This window comes from Aphis gossypii, chromosome 2, assembly GCF_020184175.1.
Source record: "Aphis gossypii isolate Hap1 chromosome 2, ASM2018417v2, whole genome shotgun sequence".
In the NCBI taxonomy this organism is placed as follows: domain Eukaryota; kingdom Metazoa; phylum Arthropoda; class Insecta; order Hemiptera; family Aphididae; genus Aphis; species Aphis gossypii.
Genome location: NC_065531.1, coordinates 63,600,889 through 63,627,574, shown reverse-complemented (window position 1 = coordinate 63,627,574; position 26,686 = coordinate 63,600,889). Strand labels below are relative to the sequence as shown.

Genomic DNA, 26,686 nt, shown 5'->3' with positions numbered 1-26,686 from the left:
ACAATATGATTTTACTTGGAAATATAGGGGAATCGTTCGAACCGGAATCAAGAAACCACCAAACTTAAGTTTATTGAGGACTGAACAACATCTTCACATTGTGTAAGTATCTTAAATTATATCAATTTACTACGATTATCAGTAGTTATCGATTCACTTATTGTATTATAATCTTATTTTTCCAGAGACCTCGAAAGCAATCAAATAGAAAAATTGGTTTCTGGTGAACTGTCGATTAGTGCAGAGCAACTGTGAGTACCTATTGAGTAAAATAATATTTAATATTTGAAACAAATATACTGACACATTGACACAACAAATTATTTCATATTATTAAACCACACAAGATTTCTGTCTTCTGAAAAAGTCATTCTTAAATTATAATTTTTGTTTGTCGATTATAAGCCATAATATCGAAAAGAAAAGTAACGAAAAAATATTATTTTAATGAGTATAAAAGTATAATAGAAAAATATTCACAAAATAAAAATATTATATTTGTAGGGTTAAGTTATAATAAAATTTATAATAATATAATTCAAATTAGAATAATAAGTACAATTGATTGTCACGTCGTCGAATATCATACAAAACTATTTGGTGTTCATATAGTATACATGGTGAACACTATTGACGATAATACGTATATTACCTAGAGTTATAATAATAATTACAGACTTATAAAGATTATATTATTATTTATATTTTTCCCCTATTTCCTGTTCACTATTTATTATAAAAACAAAAGTTTTCCCCTGTACATTCGATGTATTATTTTTCGCTATAATTTAGTTTCGTTATTTTTATTTCGATATTTTTAATTCGCTATTTTTCAATTCACAATTTTTTTTCGCTTTTTTGCCGGTTAACTCGTTTGCTATACTCACTCATTATTTAGAATGAAATATGAAACGTTTATGTATTTAAATAGTATATTTATTAAATTGATTTAGTAGCTATCAAAATTTTAAATTAACTAAGAAGCTTTATTGACTTCTATTAAATTTTGAAAATTATGAAAACGTGTTAAAAAAAAAACAATAAAACATAAATAAATATAAAAAAAATCGCATCATTGAAAATCTAAACGATAATATTATTGATAAGTTTTTTTTATTTGAAATGGAAAGTTGGCGTAAGAATCATCAGCATAATATGTATTTATTCGTTGTGGATTTAAATAAATAATAATACTATGACCAGTGTTGTAAGGATCAACGACGTCGCATATGTGGCGCCATTCTTATCGTGTTTACAGCTTTTATATTATGAGCGTTGGCTATTGACCCGTAAGTTGTAAAAATTAATCGACATATTTAAGGGTAAGCGATAGAACGACGACGGTTTGCGCTGTTGTACTTTCAAATACAGTTCGTTTCCGGTAAAGTTATTTTTATTCCAGTTGCGCTTGTTCTTCGAATTTTAAAGTAGTATATAACACATACATTTTGTAAGATGAGCGCAGATTTTATAATAATATGAGTACACGTATTGACTGTAGTTAACTACGTACTTTATAAAAATATTCGATTAGGTATTGCATTAAATACATAATTTGTGTTATTAAGAACGTACCTATATAATGTTATGGATCGTCGTCAAAAGTTAAAATTTCCTTGCATTATTGTTGACATATAATTCTTTTTACATTGATTTACTTATAGTCCAATAATAAAATGTATGGATAAATATCGATGGAACCTTTTATTAACATTTTTTATTTGTGATATACTAAGAAATGTATCCTACCATCTTAAGAAATGCTGGTAAAGTGACCTTTAAAAAAAAACCTATAATATTATTATATAATTTATATATATATATATATATATATTATATTAGTATTGTATATATTATACATTATATACTCGCATATATTATATTTCTTTTCCCATTGAGTTTCATTAACAAACGAAATCGTGTAATTAGTAGTAAAAATTACCCTCATCACAAACTATATAATGTTAGAGATTAATTATTAACACTTACGATTTGTAAATTTATAATTAAATATCCATATTATTAATAAGAATTGATATTATGTAACTATTCTGATTTTTAATATCAATAATATGACCTCAAAAATAATATCTAACTTTTTTAACAACAACATATTTTTAATGTCATCTTTATTCTAAAGAAGAATATTTTTTGAAGTATATTAATATATAAATATTGAATTTTGGACGAGAAGTTTTTATGATTTATAAGTATTTAAGTTTAGTTGAGCGGAGTGGAGTGGTATCTAAAGTTTAAATAATGAATTGAATAACTAATACACTACTTTTTTGAAATTTGATGTTTATAAATTTAAATATTTGGAACAATATTCTTCTTTGAAATATGAATTAAACATATATATATGTTGTCATTAAAAAGAGTAAAAATAAAAACATAAAATTTGTTAAAAAAAATAGTTTTTTTTTCTAAAAACGTTGTTTTGAATAACTTTAAAATTATAAAATTATGTAAAAGAAATATTTACAAAAGTTAGTATTAGGTAACTAAAATAATGAGTAATACATCAAATAGATCACCCTATGTATTTATAATACCTATATACGTTTTTACGTCTCAATATTTAATATTTATTGTTATATTAATAATTTAAAACCACTACATAATATAGCTAGATATAATAAAAACAGAAAAAACTAGAAAAAAACTACTTATAATTATTTTTAGATTAGAAATAACTTAGTGTAAAAAATAATGCACTGTCAAAAATGAATAGACTGTACATAAATAATATATCGCTGTCTATTTTTAAATTATTATTATTAGATATTATAGTTTATTACATATCATTGTTTTTATTAATACATACTTTTCATATAGTAACATGACATAAAAAAGTTTTTTTCTGAAGCTATAATTAATGAGTAGTTATCTATTTTAATACATACTTTTAAAACCGTTAACTAAGATTCAAATGCAAAAAAAAAAACAAAAATATATTATCATTTATATTTTAAGTGTAAGATTACCATAATAAACTGGCAACCTGTTGAAATGACCCACCTCATCAATATGCTACAGGAATTTTACGTCAAACAATATAATATTATATTATATAACATGTACACCCACGGATATGAATACAATATTGAGTGTATAAGTACCAAGTAATAAATTATGTAGATATATGTGGTGTACCTACTGGTATGAAAATACATTATGTAAATATATAATAAGCGCAACTGATTTAAAACGTACGCGTAATAATCATTCGATTTTTCGTAGAAAAGCTAATAAAAAACGAATATTTATTTTGTAATATTTTTTTTTTTTTACTGTGTGCAATCTGAGATTTCGTTAAATAAAAAAAAATAGGTTAAAGTGTATAGCGTACGACCGAAATATGGTTGTTCGACATATTTTATAGTTATTCAATGATTGATTCATGTAAAGATTAAATAACGTTTATGAAGTCTAAAATGGGCGAGCGTTCGTTTTATTCTGTCGTTAACAAAAAAATGGTAATAAATAATAAACGCCCTGCTTCTTGATTTAAACAAAGTAATCTTATAAATATTTATATTTAGGTATCAAATGTTCAATATCAGCGTCTCAGGCCAGAAAGTTCTGCAGCAGCATTTTACATACCTATAAAAGTTATAATTTATAGACGTATTTCCGATGTACCGTAACAATATAGATAATAATACCTTGATAATATTTAGACTCCTACTTCAGTCTTCAGCACGTTCTTAATTATTTATGTGTATCCTCGGGTTTTTCGTATGACATAATTATACATAATAATTATGCACCTCGTGAACGGTATATACTATATATTTTCCACGACATAAATATTGTGATAATAATATAATAATATTCCACAATGTATAATAAAATCCATCGTTTATAAAATATGTTATAATACACTTCCCATGTGTGCACAGGATGTCTCACCGTGTTTGCCTTGAGTAAATTTCTATTTTTCCTAAAATATTAAAATCTGAAAATTGAAGTATGTTTAATATGATTGTTCCTTGAGTCGGTTTTTTTAAAAAAAAAATATTTTGAAGGTTAGATTTTTAATTTCCATTAAGTACCAATCCACACAAGTTATCTACGAAAAATTTTAAGTTAAGACAAAAGGCTGTTAAAATGTTGACTAGGAGTATGTTAACTATTTGACGTTTAGCTAGTCACGGGTAGTATGTTAACAAAAACAGACATAGTGAGACCTCCTCTTTATACCTTAGTAAAATAAAGCTGTTAAGTATGGTGTGATCATTTTAATAACAATACTGATGCGATATAAAAGAACATTTAATTCCTATTTTAAAAATCTAACTATGGTCTAAAATAATACTTTATTGAATTACAAAATTAATATCAATTTTATTATTTTCAATAGAAATTGCATTTTATTGTTCATAATTATATAAAACAATTTCATAAAACAAAAATATTTGTTTATCATAGAGTATAAATAATTAAGCTATTAAATTTATTTTAAATTATTTGTATACTTAATAATAATTAATAATTATAAAGTAATTTAATTTTATACAATTTTTTTAACGGTTACCTATTTGTTTAGTATATTTTGTTATTCCATAATAAATCAATTTAAAATAACTTACCTTTAATTTAATATTGTTTTTACAATGGCATTTCTAATGTAATTTCTAATATTATTTTAAATACAATTTTTGTTGTATTCCATGTATTATATTAGTGTCATATTCGATTTTTGTATTTAAAATAAAATCATTTTTTTTTAAATATTTTATTGTTAGTAAAATTTATTACAGTCCCATCAGCCGTAGACCTAAAAAACAAAGTTCAAATGATACATTAATTGAGACTTTCAAATGTTAAATCAACTATATTTTTATGTATTATTTACGCATAAAAAACAAACACAGTGAGACGTGTGACCATATAACACGTACTGACGTACAATATACAGTTTTAAACACAGTAAAATATATCTGTACATGATTTATTCATTAAAATGACAACGCTGCAGTAAATTGTTTAAATTTTAAAATCAAAACACTATTTTATGATAATGTACTCGTATCATTTCATAAACGTATTACAGTTAGTTTTCTTTTAGTTCAAATTTGTATTTTAGATTTTGCAGTACGTGCGTTGTCTGTTACAAGTTTAAAACCATCATATTTATTTATTCTAAATAATATTTTATTAAAGTAAATAAATACAATATAATTAAGTAATTAAACTAATAGTTGTTCTCAATCTGGTTTTAAAGTTTGAGTTTAACCGTCCGCACCAATAGTATAGACAATGAATAATAATCAACATCATAAATTATATAGCATAATTATATAGATGTATATTATCCAACTTAAGTCATTTGAAATTGCATAAAAATGTAATTTCGCTATTATGACGTTTGAATTCATGGTTTTTTAGACATTAACGCGAAGACAAAAATAGTTCTGCACTATATAACTGTTATTTACAATTCTCCACGTTCAACCCTCATAAACGTCGTTGTATAATATTTAAATTAGTACACGCTTTTCTAGTTCGAAGGACACACGACGATGAAAACTCGACGACACATTTTATTCGCCTACATTTCGTTATTCACGCTAATTTACATTTCAAACAAAAGATTTCATCATTTTGTAATCAGACACCTTGTATTTTCTTATAATTTTTGGATCATAACGTTGTTTCAGACGTTGACTTGGGTATGTCAGCAACCCGTATAAATATTCATGCGTTAAGATGAGATTTATGCTGTTTTAACATTTATCTGTTTGCAGAACAAAATTATGTACACAACTACCTATATTAAAAAATGTGTGTACATAGTACATACTACACTTTTTATATTATCGAAAAATTGTTTAGTACCTATAACATATTCATTAATTTATGGACGATAACTCATTAAATGATTCATAAACTATTTTAATATTATTATAAACTAGTGCAAATTATATCAAATTTTAAAATATATTATAATAATTATCAGATAATTTTTTTTTTTATTTCAAAGCTTAAAATAGTTTAAAGTTATTTCATTAATTTAGTATTTACTATATGGAGACTTACTACCTAGCCTAATCTATAGTGTATATATATATTATTATTTATTTTTATAAATGGTAAAACCAATGAGAAAGTATAGGCTGTAGATTATTTACATACATGTAAGTGTTTCGGCTGTAGATAACTTGTAATGAGTTGAGCTTAAAACAACGTTGGCATATGTATGTTATAAATACTATATATATATAATAATACTTTAAGATATATCTTTTGAATAAATTATGTCCTGAAGATAAGTATAATAAGAATACATGTGTTTTAAATTGACGAAAAAAGTTTTAACGAGCGAATCTTTAAACTCGATTTTGGTGCTATAAGTACTTTACATTTTAGTCCAAGATTGATGAAATTCTCGTATTTCATTTTAAACAAAACAGAATGTCGTTTTTAATAGATTTATTACTAAACACATGTTTCACCCTAACAACTATGGTTGTTCTTTACTAAATTTAAATTATAGAATACAGGTCAAAAATCACAACTATCGAATAAAAATTGTATAATTCTATTTTATAAACGTAAACAGGTACAAAATTAAATTGTTAATACATGTTATTATATAATATGGCTATTTATAATATTATTACAATTACATTTTTAGTTTTTAATAATAGTTAAAAAAAACTTAAAACTTATTGTAATCATTATTATATATAAGTTTGTTATTTATTGCAGAGCTTGTCAAATATCATTGTTGTTGTTATTTGGTGCATGTAAATATTAAACATCCATAGAAAACAATATTATAGTTTTCAAATTTAGTTTACCAAAGAAAACCATGTATACTCAAAGAGGATATTGTATTGTGTTAATTTTCCAATGGAGAAAATTGAGTTGAAGTATATGAGAAAAACGTTTTACGATATTTATACTTGCTGATAACAAAATCGATAATTATTTTACATTAATTTTAATCAGTTCATAGAAAAAATTTATATTTTATTACTACGTAAAAAAAAATGGCTGCAATATTTTATATTTTTAGGTGAGTTAATCGAGTTAATCTCATTTATTCAAATTTTGATTTATAGAATTTTTAAGTATACTTATGACCATATTTTAAAATACTTAAATTTTCTATACCATCGAATAAATATTATATGAGAATACCAACTTATTTTTATCAAATAAAAATTGTTCTTTTTCCCCAATAAATTTTTAATCAGATGAGGTTTTTGATAAGATCGATAAGGATAATGCATCTGAATCGAAATTTGAGTAATGAGTAATTTAAATATGTGTACTGGGGATTATAAAGGCTATGATGATTTTAAAAATGTAGTATTTAATATTTATAATCAATTGACATTGTATAATTAGTTAATAAACAAACATTTATACTACATTCATAATACAGTAGCCGTTATTGATAACAATCTAAATATTAATAATTTAGTTAGAAAGTTACGTTCAATTGTTTTCAACGTTCTTTCGTTGATCTAATCTATTTAAATCAAATATAAATTGTTGGAAATGAAAATATTAGATTTGATATATTAAAATTAAATGAGAAAAAAATTAGTTTATAGTCGGTTTTTCTCAGAATTATTCAGCTCACATTAAATGTTTGTCGTATATATTTCTGTAAAATAAATATCTATAGGTATTGTTTTCTTTCTTTAGGTACTGTTAATAAAATAATATTATAGACTCTATAAAATTATTTTTAGTATTTTTTATATTATATAATTTTGTTAATATCACACAATATTTTCATATAAATGCATCAAATTATTTATGAAATTAAAACTAAAATTAATTTTAACTATCTACAATGTAGACTCTACATCATTACAGGAACAGGCTTATGGGAAGAGTTATATTATATTTATATGAATTTTAATGTATTTATTAAAAAAACTAGATTAATATCACATTTATTTTGTATTTATATAAAATTTATTGAAGAATTTTTATCATTATCATTTACATTTTAAAAATTAAGAAATTTTTCGTTTGAGTTTTGACTTAAATGCCTAATACATATTATCAACATTTTCATAAATTATCTGCTTAATTATTTACAGTAATAAAATATTAGTTCTTATTTAAAAAAAAGTTATTATCATTATAACTATAGTTTTTAATGGTTAAATGATAAATAATACAACAAATCACTCTGTATAGTATTATTATAACAATAACTGAAATAAATATTGTCATTCGAACTTTTAAGACTCGTCAGTCGCCCTATTCACTCACCATCACAAAACGTCAGAATTTATAATCAATAATAATGTAAAAAATAGTTTTGTTTAGCCACTAAAACAAATAAAATAATATAAAAAGGATAAAAATACAAATTTAAAACTGAATTTAAAATACACTTCGTTAGTTATGAGTCAATAGTAAAGCTAGATTGACTCTATTGGTTGAATGACCAATGGCACTAACAAGTATGCTTATAATATTCTTGTTCACTTATCGTAAATCTAAAATTGTATATACTAATAATAACAGGATAATTCTAATGGAGGGTGGAATCAGTAATCATAGCCTATTCAAGAACCCCTACTTAATACCTGCCACAGTGAAATTCATTGAATTTTCGAACATCATCGGAATAAAAAAAAATATATATTATTTTATTTACCTATGTAACATAGTAGGTATTATGTTTTCGCCTAGCAATATTTCTTAAAATTATGATTTTTCCTATTATGTTGGGATATATGATTTAAAAACTGAATTGCAAATACAACTAGGTTCTATCAACATTAATTACTTTAGATTCATACATAATCCTTAGTTATTTTAAAAGTATGTTGTATAATCTTTAAGACAAACGTATGTAAAGTAAAACATATTTTGAATTTATTTATTACACAATTCATTAAATATATAATAAATTATATAAATATTTTCAATATAATATATGTATATGTGTGTGTGTGTTTTTGATAATTTAAAAAAACATAAAATATTAAATTGGTCTAAAAATAAATTAAGGGTTTACTACATAATTTTTGATATATATATAAAATATATACTAATACAATTTAAAATAAAAAACTGTAAAAAAAGTTATTTAACGTGACATCAAAAATACCACAAGTTTTAAAATAACAATGTCTCTTTATATTTACGTATAATATATTAACAATTCAGACGTTAACGCGTTCAATTTGCATTACTAAATAATATCACATTTTACCGTATATATTATAGTATAATATATATGTATATACAAATATAATTTTACTCTTAAAAAAACGTTTATAGTAAAAAATAAAAGCAAATTGTGAAAATTAATTTTCCATTTCATGTCTAAAACAATATATTTTTATAAAGAAGCCGTTTATTTCTTTGTTTAATAATTTATTTTTAAATGGCCCCATAAAATATGTATTTGATAATAATGGATTGAAATTGTTATTGTCTAGTTAATGAAAATGAAACGTGGATTTATATTTGTTTGTAACTATTATACTAAGTATATATATATATGTCAATATTGAATGAAGGTAAATTAAATCAAACATAAATAATAAGTATAATAATTGTTAAATTTATAATGTTTTTTGAAAATCTATGATTGGAAATTAAATTTTAAATATTTGATTATTATTAGTGTACAAATATTTTTTTACTATTAAACGAATAAAAATATCAAATATGCAATAACAATATAAAATATTACCTAATTGTGTTATTTAACTTAACCTAAGTTATTAAAACTTGTTGTTAAAAAAAAAAAAACATGATTTAAAGATTTAAATTTATTTAAAAGATAATGTTTTTAATGGAAATACTCCCAATAGTTTATGTATTCTCAAACAAAGTCGGCAAATTAGATAGAATACTTGATAATTATGAATAACGCATAAAAAAAAATCTACAATAAGAACGACTTATGAGAAACCTATATTATATTTTCAAGTTTTTTTGGGTACCCAAAATTTATTTATCGACACTTCAAAAACAAATATTCAGAAAAATTGAAAATATAAGTTGTCTATAAATAGTTTAAAAAAGTCAAAATATTTTGAAAATTTAACCATGTATAAATAATAACGATCATATAAACATTTAATGAACATTCAAGTATTTACAGTGATTATAGTTTTTGAATTACAGCTATATAAAAAAATCGTTTTTTTTTTTAAACTGTTGGAAAATTTTTACTCTTGACCTCTATAATGTACCAAGAATGAATACTTTGCCATCAGAAACCACCCCCGAAAATTGAAATTGAAGCATTATTTCGACAAGTTATGCTGTACACAGACACACAAAAAAGTAAAACCACACACATATTGTAAAATCAATAGATTTATCACTTTGTTCAGAATCTAAAACTTATGATGAGAGAAATAATCCGTTAATAAAACTACTCTTTAGAGAATTTGTTTATTTATCGTATGAGTTCAAATTATAATAATTGCATTAGATACGTATATAGTGTATAGTTAAATAAATAATCGATGAATACTCTGTATTTACACATTTTATTGAGTTAGGTTACTATTAAACTATTAACCTATAGTAAAAAAAATTCTAAATTACCGCTTAATAAAAAATATCGATTATGTTTTAGGCTAATATAGGTACTGTTAATTTCAATATTTTTTCACGATTTTTTTCATTGTATTTTTAAAAATAAAATAAAATGCTCTAAAACAGTTCTACTTTAAAGTATTTATTTTCAAAATAACACAAATAAAAAGTAAATAGTTATAATAAACGTAGGTAATTCAAAATAATATAAATAGTAAATATAATTGTATAGGTAATAGTTTGAAACTTTTAAAACAACATATGGTTTGTTATTAGCTTGCTCCATGCTCTTATTAAATGTTTTGACACAATATTTTTTTCCTTATAATATAAATGGCTTAAAGTGTCAGATTGCAAATAGCAAGTAATTTATAGGGAAAATTCAATATGATCTTCAATTATCCTACATATACCCTTAAAATTTAATAGGTATTTGTTTAAAGAGTAACTTGTTCTACAGTATTGAACAAAAAATCATAAAACGATGAACATTCATATCACTCGTTTGACGTAAACAACTACTAAGATATTCAACTCTTGTTTTATTTTAATTATGCAAGTACATAACACTTTTATTTTTTACGGGAAGTGTTAGTTAAAAATTGCATATGGTATTAATAACAGATGTTAATGAAAACCATTATTTACCTGGTTACTTTAAATAAACTGTATTGTACATTGTTTTTTTTTTTTTTTTTAACTACCTATATTTAATTTTAATTGAATCAATAATAATTGTTATATATTACAATACTTAAAATGATACCCAATTAAATATATTTAATTAAAAATAGTAAAAATTACATATCTGAGTCTAATACAACTCTATTAGTTTAATACAGTAAATATTTTATTTTATTTTAATATAAGGATAATATTATAATTTCCATATTATGATTAATATAATTGTATTATAGTACCATGAAATTCATTTTTATAATTTTAAATTATATTATTAAATTTATTTATTTTGTATAGTTAAATACAATAAGACAATAAGAACAAAGATATAAAAATATTTTGTATTAATATTTTTTTAATAGTAACAAAAATAAACAAATAATCTGTTAATATATTGATAATATAACCCATGTATATTTTAAACCATGCGATTTAAAAGTTTTATAAGTATTTATTTATTTTAATACACTATAAAAGTATTAATATATTACACTCCATTGTATATCTATATTACCCAAGGTAATATTATAATACTTTTCATCAAATAAGATTCAATATATTTTCTGATGTTTTATTTATTTTTTTACAGTCAGCTCAATTATAATTTTATTAACGAAGTAGGACCATTGACTTTCAAAGACGCTGAAATTGCCACAATGTAAGTTTTTTTTAAGTTTAACTTGAAATGTTTAATAATACTCACTAAGTAGCCAATAAGATAAAACATTTATTGTATATTTACCTATGTTATTACAGTAACTTGAGAGGCAATCGAAAACTTCAAAAACTGGACGCCCAAGCTTTTGTTGGGATTAAAAGTCTTCGCAACCTGTAAGTTTTAAGACGCAAAAGATATTTTAAGAGTATTTACGAAGTTTTTATTAAATAAACGTAACACGATTTGGGTTCGGAACATTTACCTGTACATAAGACACAACAAAACAGTAGGACGAAATGTACAAATAGTTTCAAAGATAATTTCGTGTGAACTTATATTATTATAACAAGTTTTGTTTTAGAGGAATTGAAATAGGTGTCATCCGTAACTTTTTGTTCCTTCCGCGTTTTCATTATTCTTCAGCTGCAATGCCCACTTCTCCACGCCGAACCATTTTTCGCGAATCGTCACTGTATATAGATATATTTTTATGTTTCGTTTTTCCACAGAGACTTGTCAGAAACATCAATCCAAAATCTTCCAACCGCCGGTCTAGAAGAACTGGACGTTTTAAAAATTGAAAAAACGTACACTATGAACGTTTTCCCGTCCATCTACAATTTCAAGGTAAAATAAATTAATAACCCATGACCACGATGGATTTAAATATAATATGCTTAACTAAGGTTGTATAAAAAAATTGATTAATTCTATGTGGGGTCACTAGAATCTAATTGTGTTTAAGGGGCCACTAGTAGTTATTGATTCATTAAATGTTAAGTGATAAATTAGATGAACCGACATTAATTGATATATTTATGTAATACACAGGTATAAAAATACCAGTAGTAGTAACTATATCTAGTAATAATTGTAGTAATATTATTATTAGAAGTAGTATTCGAGTTGTAAGTCACAAATGTTACTCCAGAAACAATAATACTGATCATGATACACAGCAATGGAAACTGTGAAGCTGTAGAACGGTACATTACACTAATTCTAGAGACTAAAGAAAAAGAAGAGTGATTTGTAAGGTAGAACGAGAGGTTTAAGGCAGCGGGAAAACACGCTGAACTGAAAGGTTAATCGCTAATAGGTTAAAAATCATTCTAAATGCAATACACAGGAATTGTTAAAGTTATGATGCTGTAATGATGATACTGATGTTTACTACTCATTATTTATTTTTATATTTATACACAATTAATGAATGTTTAGCATAAGTACAGTATATGGAACTTATTTAGATGAATAAAAGATGGTAGCTCGGCGGGAAAACAAAGAAAACGTAGTCTTCCCCCGAGTCCAGCGATAAAATAACAAAAAAAAAAAAGTAGTACCTATTGTTGTGACGTTAAAAAGGCCCGCTGATACTTATAACGGTCTCTAAATCTAAAATAGATTGAAAGAAAATAGAAGTTTACTTTGGAATGCTGAAGTTGGGTGTTCCACTGTCCCAGTTGGACATTGCTGGACAAATAACGTTTACGTTGTGATATTGAATTCATCCACAATCATAACAATATTATATAACATAGAATTCGAAAAAACGATTCCGAACGAAGTTTGGATAGCTATAAACATGAACCACACTTGCTTACATTTATTTAATATAGGTATAATGTTTCGCAGTTTTTCTATAGTTTTTCCCTTCGCTTGGGTAAACTTCTTCAGTGAAAATCAAAAAACACCATCGTAAAAAGCATGAACTGGATGAAATTTTCAATCGACAAAAAATAGGACTATTTGCGAAACGTTTGAAACTATTGAAGTAATACTCAAAAGAGTGTCCACAGAAAAAAACGTGCTGCTATGCAGAATGTACAGTTTTAAACCACGGCTTGTGCGAAAATCGTATATATATATTTATAGTCAGTTCAAAATAAAGTATCACAATGTATTATTCGGTTTATCGAATATCAAGTTTATCACGTGTATTTTAAAAAGTCAAAAACGACGATATAATAAAAAATCGTGTCCAAATTTTATAATTTAGGACATTTCAAAATATCACCGATATCGTAAATTATAATTAGAGATTAGATTTTGTGTTTAGAAAAAATCATAATTATATGATCTAAAAACCCTAAAAATATTCCCCTTATAATATCATATTAAAAATAAGAAAACTAATCAATTAATAGGTAACAAAACTGTTCAAATTAGTTTATTTTTTATTAAATACCTATATATTTTAGCATCCTGCAATAAGGATCCATATTTACTGTGTTCAAACAAAATCAAAATTCAAAATATTATAATTGTTAAATAACTGAAAGAAAAATATTTTGCCTCAAAATCAAAATGAATAATAATAATAGAAAAAAAATATTTATTATGTACGAGGATTATTTTTATTTTACAGTCGTTTCAATGGATATTATACTAAGTAAACAATATATTCTCTAGTTTCATAAGTATTCTCAATTATTAAGTAAAAATAAAACTCTTTCTTGCGATCCGTGTTAAATGAATCGTGTTTATAATCTACCGAATACGCTACGGATTCGTGAGCCACAGCTCACCTTCATAGTATATAGTATTATATAAATAATATATTATGTCATTATAAATGTGACCGGTGACCGCGTTTCGGTATTGAAGTTTCACAAGTAGAAGTATATTAATATAACATATTTGGTATTATATTATTAGTGTATACTGTATAATAACATAGTGCACAGTTACTCGTATGTATATAGTCATCGGCGATCTAACCGATTGCAATTTATCCCCAAATAGCATTACTCGTTCATGGTTTATTCATTGGACTAGAGCTAATACAGCATAATATAACTTATACACATACACTTATGTGTGTGTGTATGTATTTGCATATACGGTTTGCTCTGCAAGACTGTGAGACTGTGAATTAGATAGTATCTTTGCCGTCCACGTCAACGGAATGTGTATATATAGTGTTTAGGCCCATACTAATTATCATCATTATTATTACCATTTGTGTGTATAATTATTTTACCCGCGAATCGTCTTTGAATCGTCTTAAGCACTTCTCGATAGATACCTCTCATGATCGTAATAATCGACACAACGAAAATAGACGAGGTCGGATTAACTTTACGTGCTCGTAGTGATTATTATACATACATTTTATCCCCTTGATTGCGTTTAATTAAGAACGTGACGTTGGGGTGTGTACAAACTAATAGAATATGCTATTTACATGGATATTTTGATATTATTGACTCGTTATTTTGTTAAACATTCACAAAACATGGCGACATTTTTTTTCTTGACTAAACGTTCCACAGACTTTATTATTTTATCTTGTTATTATAAAGACACGTTTAATGGTTTTTTTTATAGAACATAAAAGAAGCATGGCTGACATATCCTTATCACTGTTGTGCTTTTCATTTTCCTAAAACACACAACCCTCAAGGATACGCAAACCACGAGGTAATATTGGCCATATGGTATTATTACGATTTCTAAAATAATAATAAAAAAAAATATTAATATAGTTTAGTTGTTGCTGACCAAAACCAAAAATAAAATTGTATTATTATTATTTAGAAACTCCAACAAAAAATGATGCACGAATGCAAAAATATACCATTTGTTGACCCGATCTCCACGGTAAAAACAATGCACTCAACAACGGAGAATTTTATCGGTGACGAAATGTTTCATTCAGGAGGTAAGAATTTAAAATTAAAAAGTGTTTTACTATACTATTATAATATGATAATATATATGTACGCGCAATCCTTACGAACATCAATCGAGATTTGCCATATAAACCCATCATTAAACTTTGATTGAACACTGTGGTCACTGTCCCACTTTAAAGTTTGTACGTGAGACTTGATAAAATGTCGATTGTTATATTTTTATTTTATTTTATTTATTGAGTGGTTATATAACTTCAAATATAAAACAAAATCAACATTAAATTTGTAGTGATAAATAGAAAGTAAAATATGTATATTGGTAAATTTTGCACAACAATCATCAAATTTTAATAGAGATAACAACAAATAAATTGCAACAACCTATTAGTTGCAATTTAAAAATACGAGTAAAATATAAAAAGAGAATGTAAAATATGACCCCATGATTTCAACCTGGTATATGATTATGTGAATGACTAACTCAAAATATCTACGTATAATATTACTTAATTGTATTTAGCCTACTAAAATATTAATTATAAACTTCAAAGTATCCAAATAAACTATAATTATTTACTTAACTTATTAAATTAACTGTTTTCAAAGATTATGCGACTATATAGAAATATTAAGAATATCATAAAAATAAATATAAAAGCAGCAGTTTAAAAGTTATTTTATTTAAATAAAACAATATAATATTAAACTTTAAATTTATAATGTATTCATTTCTTTTGAGGTCTACGAGTACACAGCTCTTCGTTAGTTTCCAAAATATTAAAATATTTAAATTATATAAAACATTGTTACAACTTATAAAGAACATTAATACATATTAATTTCAAGAAAAATAAAACTATAAATATGCGTTATTTATAATACTTTATAATATAGTTTGGACATTCTACAATAAATCAATTTATTGTTAATGACTTTGGCCGACAGTTATTTATTTTTCAGTAGCTATACTAGCTTGTTATATCACTTGAAGTTTAAGTCTAGCTTATAATATAATATGATTTCACTATAGTGAATTTTAAAATAAATTATAAAAACATAAGAAAAATATATTAATAACCTTCACTTATCTATTTTCAATAGTTTATAAAAATTATCAAGTGAAACTAGAATAAATCTACTTATTTTATAATTACGAGTAATACTTTATAACTTATTTTTACTACTACAGTCTACAACTCTACATCATTGATTGTAAATTTAAAATATGTATACATTTCTTCTTAAAATAATTAATTTACAAATCATTAACTCAAAAGGTAATAGTTGTAAATATTACAAAAAAATGGTTAAATCGAAACGGATAATAAAAAAATAAAAATGTTTTAGTGTAATATGATATATTTTATACTCTATACAGTATACATATTATATATATTCATACAAAAACTATAAAATATTGTTCCTCAAACATGATATTTTTAGTTGGAAATTATTATTGTCATCATACCACAACTGCAACTGCACCTATAAAATAATGAAAGTCATAAAACGAATATCTGCAGTATAAAAAAAAATCTGCAAGTTAGAAATCATGACTTAAATAACAAAGTTAGGATAAACAATGGAAATAATATAAACGTTTTAAAATTAAATACTATGTACCTTGCTAAAAATACTCAAATAAATGTGTATATTTTAATGATACGTAATTTATATTAATCAAAGTCTCCAATAGATAAGTCTCTTAAATATAATTTATTTTCACACACTTAATGTGTATGACGATGTTCAAATTTTGTGATGTAAAAATAATGTAGGAAGGAATTTAAATTCCATTAAAATATGACTCAGTATGACCTCGGAGATTTCTATAAAAATCTAATTTGATGTATATATTATTACTATATTTTAGGGGTTCCTTATTATTATTATTTTTTTTTTTTTGATCTTACCCCTAAAGCAGTGTGTATACACATAAATATTTTGTAAATTGGTTTTAAATAAAATGTTACTAAATAACACTTTATTTAAAATGAAGTATAAAATTTCTTTTGACATTTTAATCCTAAATTTATACAAATTTCGTTTTCACAAAATATTTTAGTGTATTAATTAAAATATTGAATGTAAATTTCGTTAAATCATTTAATTTAATTAATCTTAATTACTATTTCAAATAATATACTTATCTACTGCATTATATAATTAATTTTAATTATAAAATAATAAAATTATATCCAATGTTTTAAGCAAATTTAAAAATACCTATATACTTAAAGCCTTGAAACATTAATTTTTATTTTGTATAATATGTTTATAAAATACATATTTAATATTTATTTCTGCAAAAAAAATATAAAAATATAATTAAGACAACAAATTATTAGTTTCGAATATACCAAGTTAGACATACAAATACTTAATATTAAAAACTTGTAAAAAAAAAAATATTAATGTTGTATACCCATTGTACCTACCAGCAAATATATCATCAATCTGATTTTTTTGAATCAATAAACGTTTAATTTTGTTAATACTGACGGATTTGTTGTTTAAATAGTGGATTTTTTTAAATTTCTTTCCAAAGTTACTAGCAATAGAAATTACGAAAATGTGTATTACAATTTCATTTAAACAAAATTAAGAACATCTTCTTTTGTATATTCTATAATTATTAAATATTATGTAAATAATTTTAATACCATAAAATACAAACTATTACGAAATTAATATGAAATAAATAATTATCAATACTGGTTTTTAACATTGCCAACTAATCGAATAATATTTAAAGCAAACAAACTTTAGGGTGTTTGTAAAAAAGGGCTCTTAAAATAAAAAATTCCAACTTTAAATGAGATACTTAACAATACCTATTAAAGTTTCGATGAAACTATATAATCACGAATTGTATGTAGTTAATAATTTACAAAGTTAATACAATATGGGAAATACCTACCCGTAGATGTGTATTTAAAAATACACGTCATTAACAACAATATCGATTAAATAATAAATTAATGCATTCAAATAATAAAGTTGAATTGTGTCCAATAACACATTTCAATTATTTTCCAACTAAACCCCAAACGAACATTGTTCAGTGATAAATAATTATGAATTTCAGTTTATGACAGTGACAGTATATTAACGTCACGCGTTATCGAATAAATCTTTACACATATAAAATATGATAAATATTTATTATAGATAAAGTCTTTTAAATAGACCATCGTTTTCTCTTTTTTTCTTTTTATCATGCATCATTGAAAAATATATTGAAGATCAAATGATGTACCTATTTATTTTTTAACACCGATTTTTCATTAATTAAATTGAAATCACCTATATAATATAATACTATATTATAATACTACACTAAACTTTTTTCTGAAAACATTTTAAATATTATTATTTCATCATTTAAGTTTAGAATCTTGAGTTTCAAACAGGTAATATTTTGGAAATATTTATCTTATATCTCAGCTTATCTAAACTTAAATTTTTTAATAATTATAACCTATTCGATATTTACTAGGCACAGTTAAATATATTATACTCAGTAAAATACCATATAATATCAGGAGTACAAAAATTAGGTGAAAATATTATACTGTAAAAAATAAATAAATTTGGTACATTGAAATCAATAATAAAAATAGTAAAAGTTTGACATTTTTTTTCTTAAAACGTATTGTTTTTAGCAGAGTGAATTAAAATGATTTAATAACTTTAATAAAACAAAATATTACTCTCTATAATTAGAGGGTTTAGTTAAACAAAATGTACTATTATATATACACCACACTTAACCACTGTACCGTCAAAAAATTAAATCAGCAACCGATAGATAATTTCGTTAATATCGACTGACCAAATTTTTTTATGCAGACGTGACAATCGGTACTAAAGTTGACGTGATTTGCGGAAACGTTTCGAAAAACTATCTAGAAGTCAAGTGTTACCCGGAACCGGATGCGTTTAACCCGTGCGAGGATCTAATGGGAAACTGGACATTACGGGTGGCCGTGTGGATCGTGGCTGTGGCCGCTTTGTTAGGAAACATGGCCGTGTTGTTCGTGTTGCTGAGCAGTCGGTTCCGATTGACTGTCCCCAAGTTCCTCATGTGCAACTTGGCACTGGCTGACTTTTGCATGGGCCTCTACCTGTTACTGATCGCCGTTATGGACGCTCGATCGATCGGACATTACTTCAATCACGCCATATTCTGGCAGAGAGGTAATCTAATAAATATTATTTATGTTATGTTTCACATGCGACATAAAAGTTTACAAAAATAAATTGCATAAAATACATATAAGAATGAAAAATAGTTTTATTTTGACCGAGAGTTGTACCTATAGTAAGCGGAAGGATTCTACTTACAGCTTTTTAATTTTTACACGCGTTTAAGGGAATTGCCTTCATCCATAACTTTATAAAAACAACAATAGTGGAGTTGGGTTGACGTTAAGTAGATACCTATCGTATATATATGTGTTTTACAAATTTTAAAAAATTTCCAAATTAAACTACCTACTTAAAAACTGTGAACTTCAAATTTAAAGTTTAATACACATTAATTTTGTAAAATGTATTGATGATTAAGAGATACTTATTTTTAACCTTTTGGATTGCGTTTTATTCATGTTTTATGCTTATGGCCAACATAACCTTTTCTTATTTAATTGTAACTGTTTAGTGTTTTATTTTTATGGTTTCACTAAATTTTAATCTGTTTACTGTGAATATTTGTTTTAGAAATATCATAGATTATAGATAGGTATACTATGACTATTAAACCATTATTTATTCATAAGCATTGAAATTTTAAACTAAAATAATTGAAGTTAATAACAAATTACTTCCAAAGACCAATATCATTGTACATGGTATATGCAGATTTTTTAAATTCTTAACTATTTTGTATATCTATCTTTGTATTATTGTATATTATCTTTTTGGTGTATTATTATTTACAACATATTATTCCTCGAATCTTTAGGGCTAATTTTTGATACGAATAAATAAAATAATATAAGAACATCGAGAACTCAAAATTTAGAATTTAAAAACGTGTGTTGACTGTTGCCTTTAAAAATAAATTGAAAAACCTAAAAATCATAATGATAAAAATTCGATTTGCTGTTTAAAAACCTCAAATAAAAAAGAAAAATTCAACAATTAATGTGGATGAAAACGAAAACAACGTAAAAAAAAACATGCATCTGATTTATTTATAATTATGTTATTAAAATATATGATGTTATAATCACTATGACCCCGTGGGACATCCCGTGCCGTAAAATATCGTATCTGTTTAGTTGATCAAATTAATTCAGAGAGTTTGTTACTCGTGCACTTTGAAATTCAAAGGTATTATTATCGGACATATTAATTGAACGATATTCGTCGATCAAAAACAACGAGATGTAACAAGTTGTACAAACTTTTCACCAGATGTGCTACGCGATACTACATAACTTTTCCGAGTATATTATACTATACAGCCAGTTTAATTACAAAAATAAAATAATACACCGTTAACTTTGAGTCACGACAAATAAATTGTTTCATTGGTGAGTAAGTTTGCTGTACAAAAACAAGGTGGAATAGTGTAATCGAAAACGATTTGATTGTATACACGAGAAGTGGTTAAACTATTTTTGATAGAGATCTACTAAAAACATATTTTTTCTTTGAATACCGTGACTTCGATAATTTTTTATTTTTATTATTAAGTATCTTTGACCTATAATTATTAAAAAACATATTTGTATAAATAATAGAATTAAAATGTATTTTACAATTAATTTTTAAAATCTAATTATAAATTAATTAATAATTAACACACGTTAAAAGGATGCCAGAGCAATATTTGTTTTCTATCTCATACCCACGCGCAGCATAGATAAAACTCTTTTACCTAAAATCGTTTTCTTTTTATTATTTTTTAGTAATTTGAGAAAAATCACTTATTACAAAAACTAGAGGATAATATTTTTATGGGTATGACATATCGGTTTTATGTTTTATTGTTATTTGATTTTGTATTAGACTTTCAAAATAAAATTTAAAAATTCTGTAATTTTAAATAATATTTGACATTGCATATTATAGGAAAGTTAATTATAATCTGAAAAATAGTTACTGACTGCAAAACTAAGACACTACTCTAAATGGTCATCGGAAAATGTAGCTCGGTATTCTGGTTCAATGATATTGACTAATAATATATTTTTATATGATCGACTTTAAAATTGTCCACTGCCGATCGTTTGGCCGCCTCTGGTGTACATCATACAATTATACATTTATTTTATACGTCATTGCTTTAAATTAAAAAACAAAACTCATCGCATATTAAATGGGTGACGATGATTGTCACGATATTTATTAGTTTGCGTATGTTTAATATAGGTATATATACTTGTTGCTATTTTATATTGCAAATTTCCAAAGTTCAATACATTCATACCACTTACTGTCTGCATGACAGTTGTTTGTGACAATATCGCGTATATTCTCTATGTATACGTATAAAAAACTCTTTAAAATCCTCAACTCGAAACCCTAAAAAAGTTCATGTAATTATAATAGTGTCTATACAGTAAATAATATAGTACGAGCATATTAATATAATACAATGAAAACATTGAATACTGAAACCATTCGGTCACGCTTTTATCCAATACTATAATATTTCATTTGAGTGTTATTCATCATACAATTTCTTATTAAAAAATTTACTATCTTTTTTTATTAGTTGAATTGTATCCATTTATATAAATTAAAAAAAAAAAATCAATTTCCCAGTTTAACTAGTCAGCTAAATCACCACCAAGGTACAATACAATATTATACTTATACACAATGCAGTTGTTCGGGTTATTAACATTGATAACGACGGTTTATACAATATAGGACGTTTAGTTGTGTAAAAGGACATTAAAAACGTTAAATTCGTCCTCGTCCTTTAAAACGGCAATAACTAAACGCCATAAATGCCACTTTATAGCACAACTCGGTGCCTTATCGTACACCGTCGCGTCGTTGTGCTCTGCACATAGCTACTACATAAGCGGACGCCGTACTTTGTGCGTATATAAAAGATATACGTGGAAAATAGTCTGCACATAAAATATATATGTAGTATGTACTCAATTATAGGTTATAATATGTATTGTTTGACACCTCTTAATAGGAAACTAACTCTCAATAGCGAACACATTTAATTTCCCACATTCCTATGGTTTGGGCTATAGAAGGGCTTCACTTTAGCACCGAAGTATTGAAATTCAACTAAAAAAAGAAAAATTTCAGAAGACTTAGAAGTAATTAAATCCTTGGTGTATAATTCATAAGTATTTAAAGTTATGACAGTTAGATTGTTTAATGGTTTTTTTTTTTTTTTTGATTACCGCTAAATTCGATTATACGTTCAAGTATGTAAAAATGAGTTGATATCTGTTATTATGTTTCGATTGTTAATTTTAATAAACATAATATTATATTATTATTATCAATGTATAACTGCAGGTTAGATTATTGTTAAATAGATTTATTTATCTAAAAACTATCTGTTTCATACATTTCATGCGAGTGAACATTATAAATTGTTTTCAAATTAACTAGACATAACTTATATCATTTGTGCCAATCGTGCCATTCTATTTGTTTCTTTTTACAAATTAATTGTTGTTATATTACATTATTTCATATTTTTTTACCACCTACATCAATAAAAATAGTATTAAAATTAATAAAATTAAATAAATATAACTTTTTAAATAAAATACTATGTGTCATCATTATTACAACTAATATATAATCAATATGAATTATTAACTTTAATTAATTGCCTGTGCAAAATATTATATAATTTAAATTTATAGGTTCTTATTAATTCTCATTATAATTTATATTACTAGCATATATAGCATTTTATAGAATAATTATTACTTAACTATTGAAGTCATGTACTTATTTTTTATTTTTAAGTTTTCACACGTATGTTATCTCTAGTATAACTATAATTCTACAATTTATTTTAATTTTCTGTAATTCTTTTTAACATATGGTATTTAACATAAGTTAATTATGTGCCAACCGATATAGCTGTTCAGATAATTGTGTATAGCCATAGAAGATACCATCAGTATTCCGTGTGATGTTTGAAAACAAAATTTAATTATTTTTAGTAATTGACTTTTTTTATGAGGAAAAAAGATCACATCAAAGTTCACCACGCAGTTCTTTGTGATTCTGACACAAAATAGGAAACAAATTTTGGTTTACTCGTTTTAAATCAATATTTATAATATATATATTTTGTGCAACATGTTCAGGATAAAAAAAAATAGTATTATTCTACAAGGTTACAATTAACTACTAATTGAAAGGTCAACGGTAGGTCGATAAACAAGTACATAGTTCGGACAAACGTTATGAGTCTGCGATCATTACGATTTTTTGTACCTACTGAAATATTGGTTGTACTATGAAAAGTATTACGAGTCTATGTATATACTTATAATATAGTAGTGATTGGACAATAATATAAAACAAATATATATATGTACGGTAACGCCGAAGTGAATTTACAAAAATTGTACGTATGTGAAATAAATAATATAATTTCGATTCACTCGTATTCTTGAATTTCTAGTTGTTTTTTTATTATAGACTAATAATATAGAAGATTAAACGAAATAAGATTTATGGTATGTACTTGGAGTAATAATATATTGAACCAGACAATGTACCAACGCGTGGTAGTAAATATAATAATATTTTTCTCGTCGATTGCTTTCAATCGAATAAAACCCAGCGAAACTATAATAACTATTTGCTGTCATACAGTCATATTCGTAATTTAATAGTTATATATACACACAATAATATATATTAATACTTAAGTTAATTAATTGGTAGATCGCTTAACCAATAAAATTAGATACATGGTAATATAATTTATAATACGATCTTAAGTATAAAAAGGACAGTACTAAGTTACTATAATAATGTATAAGTAATTCATGTCATAAATACTCACGATAGGTACTTAGTTACTTGCGATTAAACGTAAAGAAATCACACAAAAAACCCTCCGTTGTTTTTTTTTTTTTTTATATCATAAATCATAACCTCAAGTCTTCAACTCTGCGGTAACTGTGTAATTTATAATTATACAGGTATTGGTTGCAAAGTCGCTGGTTTCCTGACAGTGTTTTCGTGCATGCTGTCCGTGTTTACGTTGATGATTATCACCGGTGAACGTTGGTACACTATCACTTACGCCATACACCTGAATCGTCGGCTCAAGCTCGGCGCTTCCGTCAACATAATGGCTGTCGGTTGGCTGTTCTCGCTGGTTATGGGTGCGTTGCCACTGATGGGCACCAGCGGTTACTCGAAGACCAGGTGAGATAAAAACTCAACCGTAGATACACCTAGATGGGACATTGAGAATGGTTAAGCCGTATACCAAGTGGCAAGTTTATTGAATAATAAATTATGAAAAATGCCTTCTTTTATGAATCAAAAAATAGATGAGAACAAGTATGCTGTAAGGCTGTTTCACAAATTCGACTATTTGAAATGTATAAAGAGATATTATGTTGTACATTTCTTAGATAATGTTGATATAATTTGAAAATACATAGTTTTTTTTTTTTACATGGCAAAAAATTTTTTCGCAATAATTCTTTTACACGAAAAACGTACCTTTATGAAATTTTAATTTTAATTTGTTAATTACAAATTAAAGTTAATTGTTAAAAAAATTTACATCATTTTATATTTTATAAAATAAATCACCAAATAATAATTATATTACTTTCTATAAAATTTTGTAAAAATTGTAATGTGCATTAAATATTTTTTAAATATTTTCTCAGGATTATATTCCGATAAAGAAATATAAATATTATAAAATCAATAGTTTCTAGAAATCGAATCTAAAAAACAAACCATAATAAAAATATTTATATTTTACCTTATTTTTATTTTTTATAGATAAAATTATATTATTTCGAAAACGGATTGTTCAACTTGGTAGTAAACCCAAGTAAAAACACATAGCTCTATAATATTTTGTTATACAATTTGAAAATATATAAAAACTTTGTTTCAACTTATATACTTCATAATAAATCATAATTTCTAATAATATGTATAAAATAATCGTCAAAAGTGTACTTGTATCTCAAATTGTTGTTGTGGAAGCTTTTCGTTTGATTTTATATCCTAACATAATATATACATTTTAGACAGGTACACAGCCTGATGTATAGTTCAAAACATTCATTATTTTATACGACCACTTTAAGTATTTAAAATAAGATTAGGTCTTAGGTTCTATATATATATATATTTATTTATATTAATCAGTTCACCATAGATATATGCCTCCACTTTAATTAAAATAACTGAAAAAATCGTTTAACTTTAAAAAACATTAGTATTTTTTTTTCAATTTTAAGTGTTTTTATCAATTACAAATATATATGCAGTATGACGATTATTATACTAATATATTATATTGTGAGATGCACCTTCCATTTCATAAAGTATCGAACAATAAATTAGTCATCTCATTAAAATAACACACCTATACTTTCAAGAGTAGGAATCATTTTCAATTTATTTTAGTATTTTTTAATAATCAATACTCGTACAAACTACAGTACTACCTATGTACTGTATATTCTCCTTTTTCTTTAAAATAAGATGGAAATTAAAGTATTTCAAAAATTGTTTGTCCTCTACTATAATATTCTATTAAATGTGCTAAAAATATAATAATCATGGGATTTTAATATTATATGTCAATATAATTTATACCTTTACGAATTTATAAGCTATGGGATGATTGTTTTTTTCCACAGAAACCTATTCTGACAATAGCAAACGATTTCATTCCATTAGAATTGCTAATATACACAACCCTGTTGTATTGTGATATTTGATATATTATTTCATATGTGTGTGTTTTTTTACTACCCACAAGCCAAATATGAACATAAATCCAAGGCTGAGGGGATTCGATTTACGACGAATAAAATCTCGAGAGAAAAATATATCTCGGACCACGTCCGTATATCGCTAAAATTGTTAATAGTTATCATCTTGGCCGACATTTTTAACGAGAAAAATTTTAGCACACACAGACTACCTACTCGTTTATTTTGATCCCAACGTGGTAAAT

General features: G+C 24.7%; 1 protein-coding gene and 3 long non-coding RNA genes across 4 annotated transcripts in view; 1 reads left to right on the top strand and 3 right to left on the bottom strand.

Moving 5' to 3' along the window:
• The window catches only part of LOC114129108 (lutropin-choriogonadotropic hormone receptor-like), a 114,011-nt gene that overhangs the window by 81,377 nt on the left and 5,948 nt on the right, over positions 1-26,686 (top strand). Inside the window, exons 6-14 of the mRNA XM_050201157.1 lie at positions 28-102; positions 186-251; positions 11,810-11,878; positions 11,977-12,051; positions 12,388-12,505; positions 15,209-15,301; positions 15,419-15,542; positions 19,369-19,716; positions 24,672-24,900. Coding sequence (XP_050057114.1) covers positions 28-102; positions 186-251; positions 11,810-11,878; positions 11,977-12,051; positions 12,388-12,505; positions 15,209-15,301; positions 15,419-15,542; positions 19,369-19,716; positions 24,672-24,900 — 1,197 coding nt within the window. The remainder of the gene's footprint in view (positions 1-27; positions 103-185; positions 252-11,809; positions 11,879-11,976; positions 12,052-12,387; positions 12,506-15,208; positions 15,302-15,418; positions 15,543-19,368; positions 19,717-24,671; positions 24,901-26,686) is intronic.
• On the bottom strand, positions 3,464-4,767 carry LOC126550148 (uncharacterized). The gene is made up of 3 exons (XR_007604194.1): positions 4,596-4,767; positions 3,669-3,961; positions 3,464-3,606 (listed from the first exon to the last, which is right to left on the bottom strand). It is a non-coding gene; the product is annotated as an uncharacterized LOC126550148 (long non-coding RNA).
• Positions 11,781-12,263, bottom strand: LOC126550147 (uncharacterized). Its single transcript, XR_007604193.1, has 3 exons — positions 12,141-12,263; positions 11,963-12,049; positions 11,781-11,862 (listed from the first exon to the last, which is right to left on the bottom strand). It is a non-coding gene; the product is annotated as an uncharacterized LOC126550147 (long non-coding RNA).
• LOC126550146 (uncharacterized) lies at positions 19,632-24,676 on the bottom strand. The gene is made up of 4 exons (XR_007604192.1): positions 24,533-24,676; positions 21,908-22,050; positions 21,633-21,809; positions 19,632-19,721 (listed from the first exon to the last, which is right to left on the bottom strand). It is a non-coding gene; the product is annotated as an uncharacterized LOC126550146 (long non-coding RNA).